This window comes from Eretmochelys imbricata, chromosome 5 (genome assembly GCF_965152235.1).
Source record: "Eretmochelys imbricata isolate rEreImb1 chromosome 5, rEreImb1.hap1, whole genome shotgun sequence".
Classification (NCBI taxonomy): domain Eukaryota; kingdom Metazoa; phylum Chordata; order Testudines; family Cheloniidae; genus Eretmochelys; species Eretmochelys imbricata.
This window is the reverse complement of record NC_135576.1, coordinates 72239323-72267177: the sequence shown is the minus strand read 5'-3', so window position 1 is coordinate 72267177 and position 27855 is coordinate 72239323. Positions and strand designations below refer to the sequence as shown.

Below are 27855 nucleotides of genomic sequence, written 5' to 3'. Positions count from 1 at the left end.
TGCACTGATATGAGGCCACCAGAATGACCTAATTTTAAAAGTTAATTTAAGACTCACCTGAAAATGTCCTGATCCTTGAACTGAAAATACCAAGTAAACCATGCTGCTTTCCCAAAAGGCTCTATTTAGTTTTCGTTCATTACTTGGAGTCGTAGACCAGATGCCTTTTTGTTGAGAAATATCAAGGTTTCTCAAGTTGCTGCTCTTCATAATGAAGTATCGAATTGGCATATTTGGTCTGGGTGAAGGAGACTTGGATCCCTGCAAAAATGAAGCAAATTGCGTTTCTAATATTTGAACAAAGCAAAAATCCCCTGCTTAGCCTCTTTTCACTAAGTTCTAGCAGAATTATAGTCTTGCAGAAAGACGAATTTCTTACTACACCAGAGAAAACAGGATAGGTTTGTTTCCCATCATGTAAAAATCAAGGAGGCCACCAAGCATAAGTAACACCTGTAACTCCTTCATCCACAGACTCTGTTCCAGTTGACAGCCTCCAAAGCAGAAATTTCAAGTGTAGTTAATAACTTTCAATTTTAACAAGCAAGTGACAAGAAATGACAACTGAAACTAGCTATCTGACTAATAGCAATTGAAGGACAGGTGTTGGTACAAGTCTGCAGACAGGCACGGCCATGTAAGAAATTTCCATTTCTGCAGATCAATTGCCACCAACTCAGATTATGAGAAATGAGTAACATTATCCAAAATAACAAGGAGAAGAAGAAAATGGTAATAGCCAAACATCCCATTTGAGATGAACAAATTAATTTTTGGCATATTTTCCAAAGCTATTAATTTAGGGAACAGTATAACTAGGAGAATAGTTCAAAGAAGGATAGCCCTAAGCACTCTGCAGTAATTAGAAGTTGACAGCTCTTTTGGTAAAGCAGGCTACAGTCTATGATAGGATTAACGTAAATTATTAATGTCCTTGTCACACCCAGGAAATGCAAAGTTTTTTCCCCTCCGTATTATAGGGTTAGGAAAAAAAAAAAAATCAAGAGATCAAGAGTCAAAGAATTAAATAAGGAATCAATTAAACCTGCTAGAGACAGAAGAATTGGGGGGGAAGATAGACAGATTGTTATAAAAAAGGAGCAAACAGAGCAGATCCAGACATATCAGCCTCCTGCACTAACCTATTTATTGAAATGCAAGAAGCAGACTGGATCAGTATCTATGGAAATACTGTGAGAAAGGGGAAGAGAGACGGTGACTGAAGGCATACTATACTCCCTACGTATGTGAGTGGAACTGAACTCAACCAGTCCACTGAAATATTTCCTCTTGTGGAGTGCACATAGCTATCACAGTGAAGCTACAAGACATAATGCAAGTGCCACAAAATTGAGAACCAGAGAGTGTGGCCCTGATGCACGTTATTAAAGGAAGTGGTGGGGAACAGACTCTCAAACAAAAGCCACAATAGCAGGAGAAGTCCAGGTGCTAAATCTCAGTCTATTAAGAAATTGCACACCAACTTCATTGGCGATCACGCCAATCTGATACTTTTTCTAAAAATACCAGCTAGAAAAGTTATGAAAAAATATTTTCACCTGACAAGCAAAAGGTTTGAGTGGACTTATGAAATAGTGGCTAAATTCTGATTTAGGAACATTTTTGCAATTAAGAAGTTTGCATTTTTCAGATACATTAAACAGATACCGAAGAATACAGTGTAACTGTAGGTGGAAAGCCCTATCTCCTATAACAGTAAGGGAAATGAACATGAGGGAAGACAAAATGGAAAAGACCCAAAGAAAAGGGAAGAATGAGTAAGAGGTATTCAATGTAGCAAAAGGAAATTTCAATTAAAACATACAGTTGTACAATTGCTGATCAATTTACAGTCCAAAAATGTTAATGCTCAGCTGTGAACTAGAATGCAAGATTATTCTTTACGAAAATGGCAGCTGAATTCTCCTAATGCATTTTATATGGCTTTCAAATTGTGGCAAGCACTATATTTGTCTAGGGATATTATACCCACCATCCCAATTTGAGTGATTAGATACCTCTTTTTAGATCTCTGCCCTTCTATGTATGCTTGGTACGTAAAGGTAATCTCAGATTCAGACAATTTACTACCAAGGCAGATTATAGACGCATGCTAGTATACCTCCATAGTAAGGCTGCACCAAAATTTTCCCATTAAAGGGACCTTTTTACATTGGAAAGATGAAAAGGCCTATTAGGTTATGCTACTAATGAATTTGATAATCTGATTGCTAAATAATTAAGCGCATGACATTTAATGATTTTCATACATTATTCTAAAACCATGAGGATAAAGCAAGGTGAATTTAATTCAGTAGTAATGTATATGTGTAAATAAGAAAGATACATATTCTTGCACACATATGTAGCAACATGCTCTGTATGCTGCATGCCAAAAGCTTTCCAATTCATCACACTATGAAGAATTCCTCTGATAATAAATTTTGTTGTGTTCAAACCATAGTACTAAGGGTATTATTGTAGAGTGTAAGCTCTTAGGGGCATGAACTCCTTTACATTTGTATAGCACTTTATACATTGGGACCAGGAGCCTCGATTAGGGTCCACTGTTCTTTTTACCTCTGAAGAATGTCAGCAAGATTACTTCAGATATTCTACAGTTGAACATTTATGAATAAAATGATACTTTACCTTTCCAGATGATGGAGGAGAAGGACTGGCACATGGGCTGGGATAACTACTACTATCTGTGGATTTCACAGATGACTGATCTGACCTGTCATCTGAACTTCGTTTAGAATGCAAGATACCTCTTTCTTTGTATTTCTGTGGCGGGTGAAATGCTGGAGACGTAGATTTCATTAGGACTCTGAGGGAGGATAGGTGAAGATATAAAACTGTTCAACATAACAAATGGTTGGTACAAACAGCAATCAAAGCAAAAAAAAAATGTAAAGCTTCAAGAGTCTTCAGAATGACTACATGCATTACATTTCTTAAACAGGTTAAACAATTTTCAGTTAACTTTAAATACCAGTTATTTGTTTTTGGAGGATGGGGCTTCTGCTCCTTCTTTCCAGAGACAAATTTGGTGGAGAGGGTGCACTGGCAGCAAGCTGCCCCCTCAGAGGACAGACATATTTGGAAATATATAGTATTCTGTCATACCCACTCATGCTTCTTAGGACAGCACGATCTTTCAGTTGATCTTCCTTCCTAATGATGCATGAGGCAGATCGCTCCCTTCCCTACCCCTCAATCAATCTGGTTCTGAATTTAAGTGTCACGCTGTTTGACAATTAAGAAATGATTTTGGTGTTTTGTTTTTGTTTTTTTTTGTAAAGTTAGAACATTTTACTTTTGAGGGGACTTGACATTATGGACACACAAAGCATGGTGGGAGACCACTGCAAGAAGCAATTTTTAATGCCATCACAATATATCATATGTACAGCTCTGCTAGGTGCCTAACGAAAACTGTCGTACCACACAGCAGAGTTAGGTGTTTTATTATTGAAGTTTACATTTCTTAGTATTAGACTTGCATTTAGTAGACACTAAACCTCAGACCAACTATTTTTAAAAAGGCCTTTGAAAAGAAAAGTGCTTGTTTCTACACAATAGACCTATGCTAGCATCATGATCCATAGGCATCATGCAAGGTTTAAACAACTGTATGACAAATTTAAAATTTATCATGGTATAATTAAAAACATCTGTTTCTATCCATATCTTTGTAGAATCCTCTAGAGGAATGGAACCTATAGAACAGCCATAAACCTACCAAAACAACAATAAGAATTTATTTCATATCTAGTTGAGGCATGACTTTGATTTCAATCTGGTCACCTTTGTATTGTAAAAATAGTTATTGGTCTATTTTCTCCACCATGCTCCCTGAAATATAACCTGAAAGAATTCAAGGTACCTTGGAAATACATAAATAAAATTAAGTAACATTTTCTTCAAAGTATAAAAATGATTACACCAGTAAATTTGATAACTTGCTCCTGTCTCAACAGGGCATGGCTTTTCATAGTGCCATTTATGAGTAGATTGGAGGAAAGAGATAAATGAAAACAAAGTGGGGACTGAAGAATTAAAATGGAATAGCAAAAGTGTGAGGAGGAGAAAAAGGTGAGTAGGCACAGGTGGAATAAGAAAGTGAGACCCGCACAGAATGACCAATTTTCACTTTGTGAGTAGTCGCCTGTGAAAAGTGAAATTTTCTGTTGAATACACACATTTGAACCAGACTTGCTTTTCACAGTTTGTCCCATTGAAAACTGTACTATTTCACTCTACTCAACAATCACTGTCATGATTTTGCCACAAACCGAAATACAGGTAGCACTCCTCCACCTAAAAAAATTACCACTAATTTCTACCAACTTACTTTTCAGCATTAGAAGAGTCATCAGAGAATTCTGTTTCTGCTGAGCTTTTCCTACTGCTATTTGATCTCCAAGAAGATGCTAAGGGAAGTTCTTCAGAAGACATAGGTCTTGGTCTTTGCCCAATTCCTGAAGGTTGCTGTAAGCCTGCAGACTGCTCTTCAGTACTTAAAACAGCTATGATTGCTCTTATAGTTGCTTCATCAACTTGAGACCAAGGTTTAGAAGGAGCTCGCATGCGGCGCAGAAATAAACTATGCCATTTCTGTCTGAGTTGCAGAAGCAGACTGGCAGCCTGTAATGAATTTCACCTCTGTTAAAAAGGACCGATTGCAGATAGAGGACCCCTCACCCCCTCAATATACAAAGCGGCAATATTTTCTAGAGAGAAAAACGTCCAAAATGTGGCATACATAATTTCTGAGTAAAACTGAAAATCAGTTTTAAAACTACTATCCTATCACATTGTCTTGTTTTCTGCATACACTTCTCCAACTTTTTTCCGAAATAATTTTAAAACCACTTTTATGTTGCTTCTCCATCTAATCTTTCCCATGACTTTGCTTGTGAAATTCTATTTCCTGACTTTTTATTTTAAAAGTAACATTTTTTTTTATATAAAATATAAATACAACAAAACAGAATGTTTCCTGAGTTTTCCTTATTCAGATTTCTCTGCCATCTCTAATTTTTTATTTAGAACCTATTTTTCATTTGTTCACCTGTTTTTCTTTTACCTTATGCCAGAGGTGGGCAAACTACGGCCCGCAGGCCACATCTGGCCCACGGACCCTCCTACCTGATCCCTGAGCTCCCGGCCTAGGAGGCTAGCACCCAGCACCTCCCCTGTTGTTCCCACTCCCCCACAGCCTCAACTCACTGCGCCGCTGGCGCAATGCTCTGGGTGGCAGGGCTGCGAGCTCCTGCTGGGCAGCGCAGCTGCAGAGCCGCAGCCTGACCCGGTGCTCTGTGCTGCGCGGTGGCGTGCCTCGCTCCAGCCGGGCAGCACGGCTTCCTGTCCTGGTGCTCTGGGCAGCGCGGCTCACTCGTCTGCCACCAGAGCTCCAGGCAGCACAGTAAGGGGGCAGGGAGTGGGGGGGTTGGATAGAGGGCAGGGGAATTCGGAGTGGTAGTCAGGGAACGGGGGTGTGGATAGGGCTCGGGGCAGTCAGAGGGCAGGGAACAGGGGGTTGAATGGGGGCAGGGGACCCAGAGGGGCAGTCAGGAAGGAGAGTGGGGGTTGGATGGGGTGGCGGGGGGCAGTCAGGGGCAGGGAGTCTGGGGGCGGTCAGGGGATAGGGAAGGGTGGATGGGGCAGGGGTTCCGGGGGGGGGGGGGGGGGCAATCAGGGGGTGAGAAGCGGGGGCCGCAGCCAGGCCATGCCTGGCTGTCTAGGGAGGCACAGCCTCCCCTAACCAGCCCTCCACACAATTTCGGAAACCCGATGTGGCCCTCAGGCCAAAAAGTTTGCCCGCCCCTGCCTTATGCCTTTTCTCTGTTAATTCTCTTTCCAAATACATGCACGCTTCTGTCACAGTTGGATTAAAAAAAAAAAAAAGTCTTAACTGAATGCCTTTCCTTCAAATAGATTTCAGCTAAAACAAATGGTTTAATTAACAGTTCAGTGTGGACATTATGTGAACTAGTCAAAGCCTTCCTAGCTCACTTTAAAAGCATTCTGCAGATCTCTACATTTGTCTGTATTGGGTCTGATACGCTTTTGCCTAGTAGACCACGCTCCTCATCCTAATACAATTTTAAGAGGGGGCATTAAGCTAAAATGCCTGTCTCATTAGTGTATTTTCACCTGCTACTTAAAAGGGAAGAGATTGTTTGCTCCCCCACAAAACTCTGTATCTCAGCATTTCCTATTTTTCCTTCCAACCATCTCTGCCTTTCCTTCTCCTGCCAACTCCAGATTGCACCACAACATCTCCTCCCTACAGAACTGATACCCAGATTTGCCCAATGGTGCCCAGGCAGATTCTTTCGCAACCCAGATTCACTCAAGATTGGCAACTTCCCAATTACTATCATTATCATTACCACTCATTCCCCACCTCCCTCAAGATTTGCACTCTCTAAATTCACCCATGACAGTTCTCATATTTGGCTCTCTCCGCTTGCCCTCTTCAACTCCAGAAGTGATCACTTTGCCCCCAGCTTGCTCTAGCTTCTGCTACTCCTTTCCTCAGGCTACCTAACCGGGTTCTGCTGTGCAGCACCACCTAAGGAAGCGGAAGCAGCATAGTGTTGATGTGTGTTTGGTGCTCAACAGGATTCACTTAATGGCTGCGTGCAGTTAAAACAGGAAAATACAAAAGGTAGCTTCCCTTATGGAAATGTAGGAGCTGCCAGAAGAAAAAAGTTAAGACCTGTGCATCTCGATAATGTTTGATGGACCCCCACAAACAGACACTGCATAAGGGCAGAAATTTATTTACTGAACAAGTTTTAAGGGAATTCCCAAATGGAAGACTCACTGACTTTTTTCTTATTTGGTCCCCAAGCAAACTCTGATGCATACATTTAACAGTGGTGTTACTTTTGCAATGGTTTCTGGTGTAAAGGAGATGGCAAACAGATTTGGAAAAGTGACACTCAAACCGGAAGCAAATATAACCCCCCCACGCCAAAATCCCAGATTTCTTTCATTCATACTTTCCAGTGTTTCTGTATTCCATTTATAATATATTCTCCCTTACCATCTTACTTTTCAGTGATCTGTATAGTTATAAGCCCGTTTACAACATGAGGTTCTAATCCTACATTTGATAATGCACATCCTTGTACCTATTTGGTTCCAAGACTTAGACTTCAATAGGACTCATACATACAGGTATCTGCATTAATGGATCTCATTGCAGCATAAGGACATTAATTTGTTCCAATAGCAGAAATGCATTACATTACATTTATTACTTCAGTTCTTGATTAATTCAGGAGAAGGCAGGTTGTGAAAAAACCCTTCTGTCTTGTATAAATATATCTGATAATTTGCGAAGACATTAAGAAAAGTTGTGGGCAAGTAAGCATATTTATGTCAATATATGATATACCCAAGCCTTGACTACAGTCACACTGAATCCTTAAAAAAACAAAAACAAACCAAACCTTGTTGCTTATTTCAACCAAGCATTTCTATTTAGGTCTCCTAAGGGTGGGGTGCATGTTTGTGTGTGTTTTAAAGAAAGATGCGCAATTATTTTCAATGAAATTCTGGAAGACCCAACTATTTTAAAAATCACAGTAAAGGGAAGAGATTCAGAAAGCAAACAGTATTTGCTTCTTGAAAAGGGGTAGAATTATTCAGTTAATACATTACCTACCTCAGGATCCAGTTTGAAATGTAGCCATTCATCTAGCTTCAATGCAGCCAGATTAGCAGTTGTTCTGTCTTCCATCTCGCTATCACTACTATCATTAAGAACACCATCCACTAAATTAACATAATTCAAAAAATAAAAGTTAAGTCAGCATTTTTATTAAATGGTGTACTTGTATTTTAAATATGAAAATTAAATTTCTTCCCCCACTAGTTTTGAACTTTTCTGTTTAACATTCTCTCTTTTTTCCCTAATTCTAATTAAAGTGAATGTTAAAATATAAGTTTTCTGTTTAAATTTACTACTATAAAACTTCTCACAAGAGAGTTTTTTAATTTGGAGTATCTACCTCTACTTTTTGATTACTATACCTCTACTTCAGTACTGCTTTTATTCCTCAGGTCCAATGAGGGTCCAATCCTTATGCACCGGACAAAAGGCATTCATTTTTTCTTCCATTTTCTAATATTCCATTATTTACTCTTTAAATAGTATAGTTCAAAAAAATTCCAGGACGTTTGCTATGAGACCATTAACACATTTTTGGATGGTTGCAAGAGCTATGGTTTTGGCTTTGACCCTCACAATTTACCCAAAGTGCATTAAATATTCCTGTATAAGCAGCACTGACGTTCCAATATGTCAGAGTATTGTATATTATTTGAAAACTTCTAATTCCAAGTATACTGTACCTCTAAAGGATGAGGGCTCCTGTAAAGCATTACTTGGCAACCGAGCTGGACCACAGAAGAGGGACACAGTGACAGGCGTCACAGCTGAACAGCATCTGATGTTGGCTATCCTGTGTGCTCTAGTCATTTCATCATATATAAGCCAGTCTGTGGGGAGTGCTTGAATTGCTGCAGCTTGACCATTTGCTGGAGGAATCTGTTAGCAAAAGCAAACAAGGCTCTTGTACCATTTATTTGTTAGATAATCAAAACTTTCAAGAACAATTTAAAATAAACTGGTTGCAGAGTTGTCACAGTCACAAAAGTGTCACTGACACTGTGATTTTTCCATTAGTCCATGACAATGTGGCACACGGGGTCACAGTACCAATCATGACGGAAGGGTGGCCAGGCCAAACCCGAGCAGCACTGTAATGCCATACACCAGGTTGAAATGGCCACAGCAAGGAGTCAGGCCCAACACTGTGGGATAGGAGTTGCTGCTGCAGAGCCCTCCGGCCCCACTGCAGGGTCGCCCATTCCCTCGGGGTAGAACCCCCGCCCATAGCTCATCCGCACACTCGTTAAATGGTACTCCCATGACTTTACACACCATTTTCTTCCAAACCTGTGACTTTTACTAAATTTACTGTGACTGCTCTGAGATTTTTTTTTTTAAATGCCATAACAAATCTGCAGCCCAATAAACCGTTTTATAGTTTAGGATTGTAAAATAAAGTACAGTAAAAATTAAAATTTATTATAGCTTTATAGCCAAGTTTCTTTAGTTAAAAACAATAATATCCAAAGAAAATCTAGGTTAATGCTTCAGGGCAGAAATCCTAGTTGCTACTGTCAGTCCAAACTCAGTCAACACTACATGTCAATAAATCTTCAAAAACAACTCCATGACATTGTTTGGTAATTTTGTCTCATTCCCCAAGATAAAATGATTCTGGTTTCAGTCCAGGTGAAGACGACTAAACATATACTGCTTTTAAAACATAAGCTGACTACAACCCATCCAGCCAATTTACAAAAACATTTTCTTTATCTTCCCTATAGTGGTTTATTTCATGCATGCACAAGCTCTTTTAAAGGAATGAGAACTAAGAGGAGACATTTTTATAACTTTTCACAAACAACGAAATCTGTTCTTACTTGTGGGCTATTCGTTTAGAAATGTTACCTTTTTATATTGAGGCTGGCTAAGAACAGAGGTAGGATGAAATCGCACTCTCTTCTCCTTCGGGCCAGTCAATACGAGGTTCTCTCTATCCACATGCACTAGATTTGGATACATCCCAGCTACTAAAGCACCTTTCACTACAGCCCAATTTTCAGAGTTGGTGTTAACATCTCGAATATCGCCTCCACCTCTGGCTCTAACAAAACCTAAACCGAGGAAAAAAGATTACTGGATGTTTTAAAAATCATACATTTTTAAATTTCCATTTGAGTGAAAACAATGTATTTATGCTTTATTTTATGAAATCCCACACTGCTTTTTATAACTTTCATACTAGCTAACATAGTATGTATTATTTCCATATTTAATGCAACAATTTGGTTGAGACCCTTCAAGTTAGTGGGCTTTGATATACTAAAATAAAGTGGCTCTTTATTGCATACAAAATACTGAGAATGAAGACCTTGTATATGTAAGTTATTTAATGGAATAGAAATCCCAATGAAACATCAGACCAGATCCTGGACCATTTTAGCCAAAATAATTTAGAACAGCCATTAGGTCACTCCAAGTTACACCACAATAAGCCAGTTCAGTCCACCAGTTGGGCCCAGGAGAGGAAAGCCATCTTAGAGCCATCTTCTTCTTCTTAGGACCTGCACCGTTCAAAGCTCAACTGCACTTAAGAATCCAACTAACTCACTGTGTGTTAAACTTGTTTAACCTGAAACGGGCTATGTTGCATAATGCGATGATCAAACTTGGCTTTTGAGAGTCTGTATTAATATGTATTACACAAAGAAGAAGTTAGGATGGCCTTGAATTTCATTCTTGTTAAAATTTGAATAATTCACTTCATAATAAATCTAGTTTGTTCAAAAACCTCTTCTTGGGTTTTTTTTAATTAGTTACCTGATGCTCTGAGCTGACCGAGCAACTGTGTTCTCATTCCTATGATGATTTCCATAGTAGCCTGAGAGAGAAAATTCTTCTCACAGAAGGCTCTCTCCCAGCCATCACTTCGTGCCTTCTGCCATGCCTGCAGAAAAATATTTTTTCAAATGCCTACAAATGTGTTTAAACTCAAATCTTCCATGTGATTTTTTATTGCATTTTATTTGAGTATAGTACAATGCACTTCAATTGAAGAGAGAAACAAAAGTTTAAAGGCATTAAGCCATCTGGATGTTTTTTCTGTTATCATCAAGCAAAATTCTCTCAAGTCAATATAATGCATCTCAAAATTATTACTTTTTGGTAACAGATTAAGTGTAATTTAAAATTAGAAATACATCATCAACTACAACATTTAGAGTTGAATTAGGTCAGCAAAATCATGCTTAATAGATTAAAAAATTTCTTCACATATAAAATTTCTAGTGGGTTCAATGGGAGAGTCTACTAGGAAAGAGTCTACAAAGGGACAGTCTACTAGGAAATACTGAAATTCTTCACAAAAGGACTTACAGTCAAGCTATAACTTTAAAGCAGGGGTGGCCAACCTGTGGCTCTGGAGCCACATGCGGCTCTTCAGAAGTTAATATGCGGCTCCTTGTATAGGCACCGACTCTGGGGCTGGAGCTACAGACGCCAACTTTCCAATGTGCCAGGGGGTGCTCACTGCTCAACTCCTGGCTCTGCCACAGGTCCTGCCCCCACTCCACCCCTTCCCACACCCTCCCCTGAGCCTGCCATGCCCTTGCTCCTCCCCCTCCGAGCCTCCTGTAGCCACAAAGCAGTTGATTGGGAGGTGAGGAGAGGGAGCGGGAGGGGCTGATCGGTGGGGCTGCCAGTGGGCAGGAGGTGCTGGGAGCCAGGGGGAGAGCTGATGGAGGGGCTGCTGACGTATTACTGTGGCTCTTTGGCAATGTACTTTGGTAAATTCTGACTCCTTCTCAGGCTCAGGTTGGCCATCCCTGCTTTAAAGTGTACCATTACTTTTATATGTAAACTAACTATTGCCATCAATACTCCTTCTGTAGATGAAATAATAATACCTGGAATGCCCTGAGAAGTGCCATATGGTCACTAAATGTTCCTGCAGTAAAACGTTTTCTACACAGCATGGCTGCACGTTTTTGTGAGGCCTGTGTAGGTAGGACAAAAGGGTCTCGATATGCAAGAGTGCAAGCAATGGTAAGAATAGGATCCAGGCACTTCAGAACAACAGCACACAACACCATTTTACCAAGGTGTGGCTCTACAGGTAAGTCAGCCAGATGATAACCAAGTTCCGTGAGATCTTCCCAGGTATCCATGGCATCTATTGTCTGATTTTTTTAAAAAAAAAAAAAAAAAAGGAAAGAGAAGCTAGCAAGTTTAGCATAAAAGCAGGAAGAGCACACCATCCAAGTGATAGGATTAGTAAAATACCATATACTAGCAACATAATCAGACCCAAGTTTGGAATGACTTCTTTATTCCTCCTCCCCATTCCTTCAGCCAGGATGGTCAAGAAGGCTACAATCTCTAGGAGTAAGTAGTGCCTGAGTAGCGCCTCCCCCACCCAAAAGTGCCTGAGAACAATAAAAAAAGATGTAACAGCTATTTGTTTATGTCCTTGCTTGCCTGGATAGTATGGATAAAGGCTTTGGATAAATGATGGTTACATCTGGTGAAGAGTAAATGAATATCTTCCCCTACCCAGGGTATAGCATTAGCCTGGTCAGCACAAAGTGAAAGCCTGAAACCACTTAACAAGAAGACTTCCATTAAGCCACTATCCAAATAGAGGCTTTGTCTGGGAACAGCATGCCTCTTGAATGTAGAAAGTCTCCCACCTACATTAATGTCTGTGCCACCAAGAACAGAGGTAAAAAACAAAATATTAATGTATACATCTATTTCATTTACTCACCTTAAGCATCTGAACAGCATTTCTCACAATTAAGGATGGCGGAGGATCTGGGGCTTTCATCAAAAAGTCAGCAATTGGACAGTTAATTGGTGCTAGCAGTTTTGTGTGCAAACAAAGTTCCTATAAATTAAAAATGGAAACCATTTACGAAAACCTCCAAAAAAATCAGTTTCTTATACTGAATATGGACTTTACGTTCAACCTTAAATATACATAATAGGATACATCATTCAAATCTTAACAAAGAGAAAATCTGTAATTAACAAAGCAAATGGTAAAATACTATATCTTCTCCTCCCACAACACAAATCATTAGGTATGGAGTGAATGCAAACTGTGCAAAAAAGCAACTCTGCATCAAAATATTAATGCAGTATTCTATACAATACATAAGCACCTACATTGTGCAAGCAAAACAGGTAAAATTACACACTCAGTTTTGGCCTCTTTATAAGTTTGTTAACAATGGGGCTAGACCAAAAAATAAGAAATGTAAAGATTTAAAGATTTTCATGATCACTAAAGAAATCTTTAGACTAAAAGATTGTAGTACTGCATATGTCTGCATCGAAGATAGAACACTATGTAAACGCTAATATAGAGAGGCAATGGACGAAGTGAACACTAAAAAATAAGTTGTCTCTATTTTTCCTTTTTAAATTAAAGAAAAAAAATAGCTTAAGTATCACACTCTTACAGCTCATTTATCCCTTACACTATCCATGACACAAGTACTAAAATACTTATTAAAAAGTGATTGGATATATAGCTACTTTAAAATCTCATTTGCAGTTTGTCTTTTAAGTAAAACTAGCGCACTATAAATACACTGTCATTCTGAAATCTAGCTGATTTCAAAAAAGTGAGTTGAGTATCACATAGTACATATGCCCTGAGTTTCCCCCCCAAATGTGTGAGTAACAGTAATATTTTCCTTTATGACAGGTTTCAGAGTAACAGCCGTGTTAGTCTGTATTCGCAAAAAGAAAAGGAGTACTTGTGGCACCTTAGAGACTAACCAATTTATTTGAGCATGAGCTTTCGTGAGCTACAGCTCACTTCATCAGATGCATACCGTGGAAACTGCAGCAGACTTTATATATACACAGAGAATATGAAACAATACCTCCTCCCACCCCACTGTCCTGCTGGTAATAGCTTATCTAAAGTAAAGGCCATTTCCTGCACAAATCCACCCCACTGTCCTGCTGGTAATAGCAGGAGAGTGAGTTTGTGTGTGTATGGGGGTGGGTTTTTGGAGGGGGGTGAGGGAGTGAGAGAACCTGGATTTGTGCAGGAAATGGCCTAACTTGATTATCATGCACATTGTGTAAAGAGTTGTCACTTTGGATGGGCTATCACCAGCAGGAGAATGAATTTGTGTGGGGGGGTGGAGGGTGAGAAAACCTGGATTTGTGCTGGAAATGACCTAACCTGATGATTACTTTAGATAAGCTATTACCAGCAGGACAGTGGGGTGGGAGGAGGTATTGTTTCATATTCTCTGTGTATATATAAAGTCTGCTGCAGTTTCCACGGTATGCATCTGATGAAGTGAGCTGTAGCTCACGAAAGCTCATGCTCAAATAAATTGGTTAGTCTCTAAGGTGCCACAAGTACTCCTTTTCATTTTCCTTTATAGCACTATCAAATATACAAAATAATTTGGAAAAACCTGAGAAATACACTGTTCTCATCTCTTACTTATAGGAATCATCAATGTTATTCATGATTATTGGAGGTAAAAATTTCTGAAAGTGTGATTTTTAAATGACAATATCCTTTAACAAATTACTAAATCAGTTCTTTTAAATTAAAACTAGTCCAGCTTCAGGAGCAGAGCTGCTGTGTTACTGTATGCTACAACAGATCAATTTAGTAAGCTGATAAAATGAAACATCAACTTCAAATTTTAACTGTAGGCTGAGATCTTGCAATCTATTTTCTTTATTATCTCACAGATATTTTTATACCCATATTAAATTAAAGGTCCCTGGAAAAACAAACATTGACTTAACTCTAGAACTATCCACATAGATCTCATCTTATTTTATTCTACACTTGTGCTTCTCCAGAGGCACTCCAAGTGCCCGTCTTGTTTTCTCCTCCCATCCTCCGCTTCATACTCAGAAGTATGAATGACTTGCCTTAAGCAGCTTCCCAATTCAGATACCAAGCACCCATCCATGGTTTTATGTTACTCCCCAGCCCCTATCTCTGCTCCCATAATGCCTCTACACTTTCTTGGAACATGACAAATTATCCCATATCATATTTTTACATCCTTAAATATACCCAAGGTTATAAGTATTCAAGACAGGGACCTTTTTTTCCAGCATATGTTTTGTAAAACAACGCGTAGACTTATGGTAAAACAACAGAAAAAAATAATAGCTTTCAAGTGACGATCCACCTGTAGTGGCATTCTTAGAAGTTCTGGCGTCTGAAATTCCAACATATTCTGAAATCGGAGCCTGCTGAAGAGTCGGAAACAGATTCCAGGCCGACAGCGTCCAGCCCTTAGAAACAAAATATTACTTAAAAAGACAGCTGAGAATCAAATACAAAAAGTGTGTAAAAAAAAAAAGCTCATAATGAAAAAACAAAAGGAGATCTACAGTCAAGCACATTTAACACAAAGATAAATATACTACTTTTTTTTTAAACACGCAGACTTAGATTTTCCAGGAAAAATGATCTAATCTTCCTAAAACAAAAAAATTAAATCACCAAACTGGACAATTATAACTCCATTGCAGGATCAAAAGAGAGCAGGTGGAAACTCTTCAGGAAGAAACACCTGACTTAAATACAAATGGATTTGTCAATTATACTAAGATTGACTCTGGCAGCAGTGTGAGGTTGCTAGATAGTGGGGAGGGTCTGTGACATACAGAAGGTCAGATTAGATGATCTGGTTGTCCCTTCTTGCCTTAAACTCTATATGAGTCTATGAGTGAAGAGAGGCTTTAAAGTACGCGTAAGTGTAATTTTCACTCTCTAAGGCCCCTTTACACTCCCAGAGTGGCACAAAGTGATGCTTGTAGTATAAGTGAAAATAAGGGCCAAATGTTTTCAAAAACCAGCAAACAGCAAGGCCTGGTCTACAACAAAAATTTAGATCAACCTAGCTACATCACTCAGAAATGTGAAAAATTCACACCCTCGAGAAAAAAATAGTTAAGCCGACTTAAGACCTGGTGCCAGGTCAACAGAAGAATTCTTCCATCTATAGTGTGGACAAACTCTAAGAATTGTGAATAAAAAAGCAAATAAGTGAACTTCTATTTTCAGACTTGTATATTATAACAATTTTCCCAATACAAAAGTCTGGTTAGGTTAAATCTTTTAACGTTATTCAAGCCTAATTTGAGTCTCAATGTTTTCCCTGTAGTAGTAACTCCAATATTATAATAGAGACACAAAGCTTTTAAATGATTTTAATTGTATTTGGATGAAAGAAATACATTGACAGTTCACATCATAATACTTCCTATTATAAAGGCAATGGTCTGCCTCCTTACTGCATTTAACGTATGCAAAGTTCGAGTTTGTGAAATAAGATTCAACGTGAATTGTACATTACCTGCCTTTTCTCTGAATGGCACTGGCTTTTGAAATCCACACCATTTTTAGCATGGTAACACAGTTCAGTGCATCAAAGGACTTCTACAATATTAAGGTAGAGTTCATATCACAAGAGCAATAGTTGGATTTAATAGGGTACATTAAACAAAGCAACGTAAATTATCTTAATTATCAAGCTAAATTCAACTACAATAATTACAGTAATTGGACCTGGGCATGTTTAAAGCTAGTTAACTATAACCAAGTGTTTATTTAGAACCTACTTCTCTTTCTTACGAATATATAGACACCTTTTTAAAATTAAAGCCAAAGCCAGATCTGTTCAATGTAATTTTCTGGCTATCAGGTTCTTTTAATTTATAATGCCTAGTATAGCACAGAAAGTGAGTTGCATTTCCTCTCGCTTTACCATAGGGCTAAGCATAAACATCTCTTGTTGTTGTACTTGATTAAAATTTTATTTCTTCTTTGCCACATTTGTAAATTATTACCATATTTTCCTAAACTTGGTATTTGAGTGCAAAATACAATCATACTAAACATTTATAACATTCTTTCAGTTGTCAAAAGATATGCATTCAAGAATCAATAAGTTCAGTTACATGAAATGTATTTGATAACATGTGCCAGGAATAATCCTGCTAATACCATTTTCCTTCCGCTACTGTTAACATTTTTACTTAAAATATGTACCACTGCACACTTCTCTCCACTATTTCTTTCAGCAATATTAACCCAAAATTTATACAGCCATACCTCTTTCATCTTGCCAGAGTCAATAACAAAGACAACATCATTGACTGTGATGCTGGTTTCTGCAATATTAGTAGAAAGAATCTGCAACAATAAAGTTCTTTTATAGTAACTGTAGAAGTGAAGACATGAATCAAAGAGAACAGCTGAAAAAAGTAATTTGATACTTGCTATTTTGCGAATGCCCGGAGGTGGAGTTTTTAGCACCTTCTTCTGATCTGATGTTTGCATATTTGAATGCAGCATAAAAACCTGATATCTAACGGCAAAACAGAAGTGAAATTAAAAAAAAAATTTTTTTTTTTGGGTGAGACTAAGAAGCATTAAAATCAGCAACAGAGACTAAAGAATTTACCTGTGAGCATTATCAGCAAACCTCTTGTCATCAAACAGAATGCGATCCCTCAAGCCAACTATCTCATCATATCCAGGAAGAAAAATTAAAACTGCTCCTTTTAAAAAAAATGAAGAATACAGAAGTTACATAGGAAACTCATTTTAAATCACAGAAAAACATGCTCCAGTAACATGTATTTGTAAACACACGAAGGATTTGCATGCAGTACTTCAGTGTATTAAGCTTCAGAGGGGTAGCTGTATTAGTCTGGATCTGTAAAAGTGGCAAAGAGTCCTGTGGCACCTTAGGATAGACTAACAGACGTATTGGAGCATGAGCTTTCGTGGGTGAATACCTCGCCTGAAGTGGGTATTCACCCACGAAAGCTCATGCTCCAATACGTCTGTTAGTCTATAAGGTTTCACAGGACTCTTTGTCAGTGTATTAAGTTATTACTATTCACGAAGACAAGTGCAATCACTAATACATCTGAAACAAGCTGTATCCACAGTAACTTATTAAAATAAAAAAATTTAATACGTGCTTACCAGCATCACAACTATGACAGATATTGTAAAGTAGGTGCATAATCAGATCCAGATCCACTTTTTCATCATCAAAACTGTGATGATAAGCTTTCAATAGTTCTCTGTCTTCTGCACTAAGATCACCACCATTTGCCTGCACTAGAGAACTTTCATCCAGGTTTCCAAACTCTAATGAAGCACTGAAACATACACACACACACACACAGAGTCACATAAAATAAGCTTATCCTCATGAAACAAGAGTGGAAGTGTGCATCAGACTACTAGGCTTCCCTGTAGCCATGAATTCGAAATAAGATCAGAACTACCAAGATATCCAGTTCTTATTTCATACTGAAATATTTAAGATGGTGTAGGTAATAACAGAATATTAACAGCGAATTATATTCACTGACTTTAGTGATTTATGTGCCAGTACCACTCAGTACTTAACATGCTCAATGAGCTGAAACACTTTGTTTAATCAGAGCATTAAAAAACAGTGAAAGTATAACCAGGCACCCAATTTATCTTTTAAAAGGAAAACAGTAGCTAGAAAAATGCATTTTTTCCCCATCAACATGTAGCTATACCCAGCTAAACAAACACATAGCTGCAGTTTTTTGAGTAGGTGGTAAATCAGTTTAACAGTTACTGTTTTAGCAGTAGTAAAATGATCTAAAACCAATAAGGCTTTTATCATGATAAACAAAAAGCTTCTATGATCCAAACTATTACTCTTGAATGTTCCAGTGTCTATATTATATATGCGTATATTACTTGTCAATACATAATATCATGCTAAGCCAAAAACAACGAGGAGTCCGGTGACACCTTAAAGACTAACAGATTTATTTGGGCATAAGCTTTCGTGGGTAAAAAAAAAAAAACAACTTTTTCAGATGCATGGAGTGAAAATACAGATACAGGCATAAATATATATTGGCACATGAAGAGAAGGGAGTTACCTTACAAGCGGAGAACCAATACTGAAGGCCAATTTAGTCAGGGTGGATGTAGTCCACTCCCAATAATTGATGAGCAGGTGTCAATACCAAGAGATGGAAAATTGCTTTTGTAGTGAGCCAGCCACTCCCAGTCCCTATTCAAGCCCAAATTAATGGTGTTAAGTTTGCAAATGAATTGTAGCTCAGCAGTTTCTCACTGAAGTCTGTTTTTGAAGTTTTTTTGTTGAAGAATGGCTACTTTAAAATCTATTATTGAGTGTCCAGGAAGACTGAAGTGTTCTCCTACTGGCTTTTGTATGTTACCATTCCTGATGTCTGATTTGTCGATTTATCCTTTTACATAGAGACTGTCCGGTTTGGCCAATGTACACGGCAGAGGGGCACTGCTGGCACATGATGGCATATACCACATTAGTAGATGTGCAAGTGAATGAGCCTCTGATGGTGTGGCTCGTGTGGTTAGGTCCTATGATGGTGTCACTAGAGTAGATAAGGGGACAGAGAAGGCAACGGGGTTTGTTACAGGGATTGGTTCCTGCGTTAGTGTTTCTGTAGCATGGTGTGCAGTTGCTGGTAAGTATTTGCTTCAGGTTGGGGGGCTGTCTGTAAGTGAGGATTGGCCTGCCTCCCAAGGCTTGTGAGAGTGGGGGATCATTTTCCACGATAGGTTGTATTATTAAAAGCTGTGTTGACAAAGTCTTAAAAATGTCCTCCTATTCTCAAGTAAGATATATTTAATTTTTGTTGATACCAACGCTAAAGCACATTCAAACAAAAAATATTTATAGAAAACATTTAAGCATGAAAAACCAACATATGTACCCAAATTATTCTTGTAATAGACTATCTTGTGTGATTTAGGAATACTTTACATTTGCTCAACTTGGCCAGGCCAGGAATGATATTGCCAAAGTGCAAGTGAAATGCACTGAACAGATATCTGTAAATATCTTTTCTCCCTTCATTTTGCTCAACTTGATTTGTTTTATAATTCATCTAAGACTCAATATTTCTCCTCCTTACAAGTATCTTCTGATTATCCTTGATAATCGCTCAAGAATTGTTTTAATGACACTGAATATTAATTTAATTCAAAGGCATGGTAATAGCAATGTCTATTTGGAGTTTTTAAAATACCATCGTTACTAGTTGGTAAGTTGTTTGGTAACTGCTCTGCTCATAGTGACAATTTGCATGAAAATCATTAATACCAATAGATGTTAGTCAGTTGTGTGGTGATTTTCTGTTTAAGACCTGAAGCTTTTGTACAGGTGAAGTTTTTCCACTCATATACCATTAATGCATTTGGCAGACAGAAAGACACCTGTGTCAAAATATTAACATAAAATAAAGATACAGCTAAGTATTAGTTCTGTTTGCTATTTAACTGATCATTTACTATTTAAATGCTGGATGTTTTGGTGCAGGTTTGGTTTATTTTTGGTATTTTAACACCAAAATCCTCTTTAATATTGTAATAGGTTTATAGCTTAGTAATTCCCCACAAATGGGGCCTAAACCCGTTTTGTTTTCTATTTCATTGCAATCCCTTTCCTGACTCTCTCCCCATCCTTTAACATACTAAAAAGCAATTTAGAAAGCACTTTTTTCCAACACCAGGAATGATATATTGAGACCACTTTATGGTTCTCCCTGACCCCGCCCGCCCGGCCTGCCCCCGCACACTTCTACAAAATCTTGAAACTCCTTCAACAAAACATCTGCAACACAACTACCTTTCACATTTTTCTGGCCACAAAAAATACTGTGGATCTTCCCTCAATGTATCTTTGGAGAATGAACAGTAAAACTTATTACAATGGCATTCAAACGCATTAGAAATTACTATGATTCTTGAGCCTCAACATTTTGCTCCTCCTGCAGAAAGGCAAGGAGGAAGGGTTTTCTATAGAAGAACTCACTTAATTTAATTTGCCCTGCCAGGCAGGAAAATCCCAGCAGTTGGAATTTTAGGACTCTAAGACCATATATTGTAGTTCTAAAAATTAAAAAAAAAACAAAACCAAAAAAAACCTCCACACTTAGACAAGACAAAATAGTGTTGTTACCTTAAAATCAACTTAAAATGTATTTGGAAGCCTATTATGTAACTTACCTTTTACTTTGTATGTGAATTTTGTTGCTCACAAAAATAAGCACACTGGCTGGAGCAAAACATAATACAGGCAGTTTCAATACAAACCTTCCCACATAGCACTACCAATATATTTCAGTATTGACCTGGAACATCCTCATTAGTCTAGTCTAAGGCAAGGAGACTGGCAATTTTAAAAAAAAAGAGTGGACAGTGAAATTACACAGATCAGAAAACATGGTTTGAGGGCTTATATAAAGAATCCCATTCCAGAAGCAATTCTCTTACAAGAAAGTACCTTATATGCCATCAAGTTATTTTTAAGAAGTACTTGACTCCCATTAATCATTTTCTCCATTTTTCTTTTATAAAATTGTTACTAGTCATAAAGGATGCATCAAAAAAATACTTGCTGGACATATCTTGAATCAGATTATTATGGAATAGGCAGTGGGAATGGTGTATAAAACCCAGCTGGATCTCAAGAGGTGCTGTGTGAAGACTTATGAGGGCCCAATGGAAAAAAAAATTACCTGCTTATTTCCTTTCTATAATTAACATCAAACTCAGTCCTCAATGATGGGTAGATTACCTCTTTACAGAGACCAAAGACACATCCAAGAGCTTTGATAAGGGACTGTAAGTCACAATTATTCACTCACCAGAAGTTTTTCAAAGATATGTCAATAACAACATGTTAACGGTTTACATGAATTTAAACAAAGTAGTAATCCTTAACGATTTTTCTACCCGAAATCCTAGGAGACTGACTATGTAGTAAAGATTTTTAGAACTGACAGATCAAAATGAAAGGGTGTAAATATAGGATGATTTTCACAGACAAATTGGAGAGAGGGATGTTGGCACTGCTAAAACAGAATGGGAAGGTACGTCTCCAAGATCTACAGGTGTTAGGAAATCTCCTGGAGACATCATAACAAAGGTTGATCCCAGTGGGATTTTACTTTTTTCAGGGATTCAAGGTCTACAATTGCTCTTACACCCGTCTGTTCTGAACTATAAAGGTATAGAGTGCAGCCCACATATTCTTTCAAGTGCAGGAATTGGTTTTATAGCCCCTAAAGTGAGAACACTTTTCTTGGATCATCCGGGGCTTTTATTGACTAACTGATTATAGTGGCTGGATGAAGAATTAAAGGGTGAAATACTTTATCATTTCAATTCCAATATTTTCTGCTGAAGTATTTGGAATCTTTCCATTAATACCTGTATTGGGATGAAAAGGCTGGTTACTCATCTGTTTTAAAGAGAGACTAAACAGATGAGTATAAATATTCACATGAGATAGGCAAGGAATACCTGGATATTTCAGCATTTTCTGCCACTTTCCAATGAGTAGTTAGCTTTAATTAATTTGAAGAAGCAAATGATTGGTTTTGATTTATTGAACCACAGACAGCCACTTACCCAGAACGGGCAACTAGTTACAGTGTGAGATGCACAAGTGTAACAGTGATGGGCACAGTATAAAATGTTAAGAGAGATCAGTTTAGAAAGACTTTGAAGCAAAACGCAGACTTCTAGGGCTTCTACAATAGAAGTACAGAGATTTTCTTAAGAATGAAACTTTTCATGACTTAGTGGGTCTGAGGTCATCACTCCAGGCTATGTCCCCTTTGGCAAAGCAAGATATGGGGGAAAACTGAAAGATGATTTGATATCTTCTCAGAGGTCCTCCTATCTTAAAGTTATCCTCTTCTGAAGAGATAACCATGTCTTCAGACAATGATGCCAATTCTTTCATACGTTTTTTAATTTTAGGGATGCTAAGCTTTTTAAGCCTGAATCCTATGGAATTTCCTAATTTTGTGATTGAACCATTTCCCTTCATCTGTTTTCTCCCCTCCAAGCCCTTATTAACTTACTCAAACAAGTAGTGGCATAACATTTTATTCAAACACAAAAGGTGGGTATTTATGCACCTCTTGTCTTTCTTTTACAGGTTAAATGTTAAGAGTGCAATTCTTTCTCTTGCACAGCGTCAAAATAATTCTTGGAGAAAGAATATTTCCTGACTGTGGCCGTAATGATCTGATTGGGACGGTGAGCGGTCTCATGAGTGAGCTGGTAGAAGAGCAAGTAGAAAGCGTAAAGTTTTTACTTCACTTAAGAATTTTATGGAGCCCTAAAGGTTTCTCAGAATTGAAGGAACACTAGCTCTTTAAAAGGGAGCTGCTGGATACCCAGTGCTTTTGAAAGTCAGACCAATTTCCAAGATGCCTAAACATCGCCATAGGAGCTCAACTTTAGACACCTATTTTTGCAAATCTTGGTCTTTTTGGACTTTGAAAATAGTGACTGCTGAAGAGATTTTTCTGTAAGGTGGCCCTCTGGTGCCATGCAGGATGTAAAGATACATATTTCTGAGCTGTTTCAGCTGTTCCATCATTGAAGGGCACAGGGAGCGTTTAATGAGTGGTCCCTAAGGTTTTCAAAGCTTTAACAAAGTTTATCAAGACAAAAGTTATACCAAAGAGGCAAAAGTAAATTTAAAAAACTTCCCCACCTAGAAGTAGAAGGGAAGGGAAAGCAAAAGAGATTTGAACAGAAGTAGGAGAACTGTAACATGCTGTCCAAGCAGAAAAGCGAAGAGTGAGTAAGGCTTACAGTTCCAGGCCTCCCAATCCAAGTGTTTGAACTGCTCTTGGTTTCTTGGTGAGGACTGCTATAGTGGCCATGAAACAGAACTCATTTGATATACATTTTTAAACCACCTAGTCTTGTTACAGGAGGTTTACTTTTTAAAAAGCAAGAATATCTTCTGGATTTATTATACCTAGTTCTGCAAATTGGCTTTTTTGTGCCAGATTTTAGAAGTTAGAGAACTAAACATTGTTGTACCCATTAAAGTTATGCATGAATGTAATAGGCATTTACATGTTAAATAAATGTTTCAGCAAAGCAGGAATACCTTACCTGTAAGATTCCAGAAGATCTACAATCTCAGTCTGTCCAAAATGTTTAGCCCAATCCAAAGCCATCCTGCAATAGTTACAAAGTGTTCTTTACGGTCTCATTTAGAACTACAAATACCTTATATCAGTCAACTACAGATTCTAGGAACCCCTTTTTTAAACACTTGTGCACTTGTCATGCTCTCATCACTGTAGTATCCACTGGATATATGTTTTCACACTTGAAATCACATGATATCTAAATAATACAGTATACAGAAATCCCCGCAAAGTAAGTTTGCCAGCTCTGTACAAGAGCAAGTACAAGCAAGCTATAGCAAAAAATAATTTTTCACTTCTTCTGTTGAAAAACATAAGCCTATGTGCAATACTGAGTCACACTTTGTATTTTTCCCTCACTATCACCTGTACCGCACATGTAAGTGTTCTGAAATGGCACACCTAGTATTCTCTGTAGGCAAAGATTCACATGCTCAAAGATTTGGTTTTTAAAATTCCTTTGTTCATTATCTCCTTATAAAGCCAATTTTTACTGTTCTCTCCCTAAATCAAATCTGTTTTTGCATTCTTCTGATATTAGCATCTGCCTGATATAAATCCACTGGTAGATCAATTCCTACTTCATTTTGTATTACAATGATCTTTTCTAATAACGAGAACAATGAATTAATGGGTTTCAGAGTAGCAGCCGTGCTAGTCTGTATTCGCAAAAAGAAAAGGAGTACTTGGGACGCCTTAGAGACTAACAAATTTATTTGAGCATAAGCTTTCGTGAGCTACAGCTCACTTCATCGGATGCATACTGTGGAAAATACAGAAGATCTTTTTATACACACAAAACATGAAAAAATGGGTGTTTACCACTACAAAAGGTTTTCTCTCCCCCCACCCCATTCTCCTGCTGGTAATAGCTTATATAAAGTGATCACTCTCCTTACAATGTGTATGATATTCAAGTTGGGCCATTTCCAGCACAAATCCAGGTTTTCTCCCCACCCACCCCCCACACAAACCCACTCTCCTGTTGGTAATAGCTTATCTAAAGTGATCACTCTCCTTACAATGTGTATGATAATCAAGGTGGGCCATTTCCAGCACAGATCCAGGGTTTAACAAGAACATCTGGGGGGGGAGGTGGGGGGGGGGGGTAGGAAAAAAACAAGGGGAAATCAACCACTCCCAGTCTCTATTCAAGCCTAAGTTAATTGTATCCAATTTGCAAATGAATTCCAATTCAGCAGTCTCTCGCTGGAGTCTGGTTTTGAAGTTTTTCTGTTGTAATATCGCAACTTTCATGTCTGTAATTGCGTGACCAGAGAGATTGAAGCATTCTCTGACTGGTTTATGAATGTTATAATTCTTGACATCTGATTTGTGTCCATTTATTCTTTTACGTAGAGACTGTCCAGTCTGACCAATGTACATGGCAGAGGGGCATTGCTGGCACATATCACATTGGTGGATGTGCAGGTGAACGAGCCTCTGACAGTGTGGCTGATGTGATTAGGCCCTATGATGGTGTCCCCTGAATAGATATGTGGACACAGTTGGCAATGGGCTTTGTTGCAAGGATAGGTTCCTGGGTTAGTAAGTTATTTACTTGTTCAGGAAAAGTTACTTACTTGTTCCAATAATATAAGAACTAGGGGCCACCAAATGAAATTAATGGGTAGCAGGTTTAAAACAAATAAAAGAGCACACAGTCTTCTTCACTCAGCACACAGTCAACCTGTGAAACTCCTTGCCTGAGGAGGTTGTGAAAGCTAGGACTATAACAGGGTTTAAAAGAGAACTGGATAAATTCATGGAGGTTAAGTCCATTAATGGTTATTAGCCAGGATGGGTAAGGAATGTTTGTCAGAGGGTGGAGATGGATGGCAGGAGAGAGATCACTTGATCATTACCTGTTAGGTTCCCTCCCTCTGGGGCACCTGGCATTGGCCACTGTCGGTAGACAGGATACTGGGCTGGATGGATCTTTGATCTGACCCAGTATGGCTATTCTTATGTTCTTAAATATGTAATTATTCCTGGCTGTAAACTGAAAACTTGCATATTTAGAAAACGTAAACAAATCAGATTTTGAAAGAATTCAATTGTTTTTTTACCAGCCATTGGATGATTTGCTGTGGACATTCGCTCCCATTCCAATCAGCTGTTCTACCTGACTTAAGAAACCTCTCCCTGAAGCAATCATTAGTGCAGTTGCACTGGTTTCACTGTGTCTGTAATCAACTAATAAGGAAAAATCGGAACATTAGTGTTTTGGGCAAAAAGGAAATTCTTCAAACAATGTTACTGATTCCTCCAAACATTATATTTAGCAGCCTTGCTATACTCCATCCACCTACGGAAAAATTGGTTTCTGGATGAAGGACCAAAAGATTCATTTTTTCCATTGTCAATCCTCATGAACTTAACATTGTATTACACAAAATGATTCTATAAAAAATAATATGTACACTTCAAGAATACTGTGGTAATAATCAATAAGGACACAATCCATTAATCGTACAAATCTTAAGTCAATTCTCAAAGAGGTATTTTAATGTAAAATTAAACAAAAATTGAGAAAGTAAAAGTGATGTAGAATTCACAGCACTTTTAACTCATTTCTTTTTTTTTTTTTTTGGTAAAGTCTATGTAGGAAGCTGCACAGCCCAGTAAGAAAAACAAGTTTACTAAAATAAGAGAAACCTACCACTGACATTTTCAGTTAAGATAAGGTGAAACACCTGAGCAAAGGCATCAACATCTTTATGCAACCATATATCGGAGAGACAAGAATCCATTTCTTTTATTAACCATGGTTCAAGGCAATTCACATCTTTTTCAGTCTGAAAAAAGATAATAGACTTGAAAAACAAAAAGTATTTGAATCTTCTCTAAAGCAGTTGCTAATCTAATGTTTTACATTCTTTGCACACCCACTCTCACACATCCTCCGACTCACCCACCCTTCACTATTTTAATAATGTGATACTACGCCAATCCAGTACATTATCACAGGAAAACAGGTTTCCAGCTTTCATAATGACTGGAATTGTGGCATATAAAAGTCACATGTCCTCAAACTAAATTATTATTAAAAAGGACAAGAATGGTAAATCTGGACACTTTATCTAAACAAAAACAAAATACGTTTTTAAAATAGGATAAGATCTAATGCATTATAAGGATTTAATATACAGTTAAGTCATTTTCACTAATCATTTTCACTAGAAGAAAATATTCTAAGCAGCAACTGAAATAAAAGCTTTTCATTTAAAATCATTTGTGCCCCTCTAAAAAACCTCTGTATCAACAATTTCACTATAAACTCATTTTCTAGACTTATTAAATACAAAACTGTAAACATCACTGTCTCTAAACACGCAGATTTATACAATTTATCATCTTATATGTACACATGTACTTGTAGCGTATACTTGATTTAGTCCTTTCCTATATCACATACAGAAAATTTTGTCACAAACTCTTTCAGGGAGGTGGAAGTTTCTCAGATGAATACCCATATAATAATGGAGACCAGGATTCATTTTCACATTATCACTCAAGACTGAGACACACAACAGTTAAGAACAGACTACAAACAACGCCATCCAAATTAAACTAATTTGGAACTGCAAAGAAGGTTGTAAAGATAGAGGTGACTGCAGGCAATTACTACAAGTGAGTGTGTCATTTATTCCCTTCCTACTACTGCTTACAAAAGAACAGTCCCTTATTTTTAAATATATACAAGTATAAGACTTCTATAATATGGTTTAGCTAATAAAATGCTATGGTTAAAGGACATGCCATTATAAGTAATCCCAACTTTCTACATAACAAACCCTATATATTAAGCAAAGATGATAATTGGGTGGCAGGTACAAAGTTTTAATCAAAAATACCTTTAATCAGTACTTGAATAAATTTGTCAGGAGAGCCTTAAATCTGAACTTTTTATTGCATTTTTCATCAAGTATATTCTGTCAGACATTTAGATAAATAGCTAATGTTCTTAAGTAATAACATTACTTAAGAGTGTTATACATTAAAGATTAACTGTAAATGGTCCCTACAGACCCATTTATTGTCTCTATGACTTCCATATGAACTTCGCTTAGTTTACAACAAAAAGATGATTTTTCCAGTACTGCCAGTTAAACTTGAATTATGAAAAGGATGGGTCACTACACACAAGTATATGCAGTATAACTGTTTTGTCACTAAAGCAAGAAAATATGACTTAAAGAAGACTTTTGTGA

General features: G+C 37.7%; 1 protein-coding gene across 6 annotated transcripts in view; it reads right to left on the bottom strand.

Annotated features, from left to right (window-relative positions):
* YTHDC2 (YTH N6-methyladenosine RNA binding protein C2) overlaps positions 1–27855 on the bottom strand; it is an 89498-nt gene that overhangs the window by 45632 nt on the left and 16011 nt on the right. For 4 of the 6 annotated variants that reach the window (XR_013346177.1, XM_077817322.1, XM_077817323.1 and 1 more), the window contains exons 10-27: positions 26304–26439; positions 25711–25837; positions 23604–23669; positions 17625–17803; positions 17095–17191; positions 16911–16998; positions 16743–16823; positions 15985–16067; positions 14812–14917; positions 12399–12518; positions 11539–11811; positions 10454–10580; positions 9542–9747; positions 8374–8569; positions 7685–7794; positions 4358–4650; positions 2653–2830; positions 58–261 (exon numbers count right to left, since the gene is read on the bottom strand). Coding sequence is in view for 5 of the 6 variants with exons in the window: in XM_077817322.1 (XP_077673448.1) it covers positions 58–261; positions 2653–2830; positions 4358–4650; positions 7685–7794; positions 8374–8569; positions 9542–9747; positions 10454–10580; positions 11539–11811; positions 12399–12518; positions 14812–14917; positions 15985–16067; positions 16743–16823; positions 16911–16998; positions 17095–17191; positions 17625–17803; positions 23604–23669; positions 25711–25837; positions 26304–26439 (2670 nt within the window). In the remaining variant the exon portion in view is untranslated. The remainder of the gene's footprint in view (positions 1–57; positions 262–2652; positions 2831–4357; positions 4651–7684; positions 7795–8373; positions 8570–9541; positions 9748–10453; positions 10581–11538; positions 11812–12398; positions 12519–14811; positions 14918–15984; positions 16068–16742; positions 16824–16910; positions 16999–17094; positions 17192–17624; positions 17804–23603; positions 23670–25710; positions 25838–26303; positions 26440–27855) is intronic. The other 2 variants (XM_077817325.1, XM_077817327.1) reach the window with 2 other exon arrangements.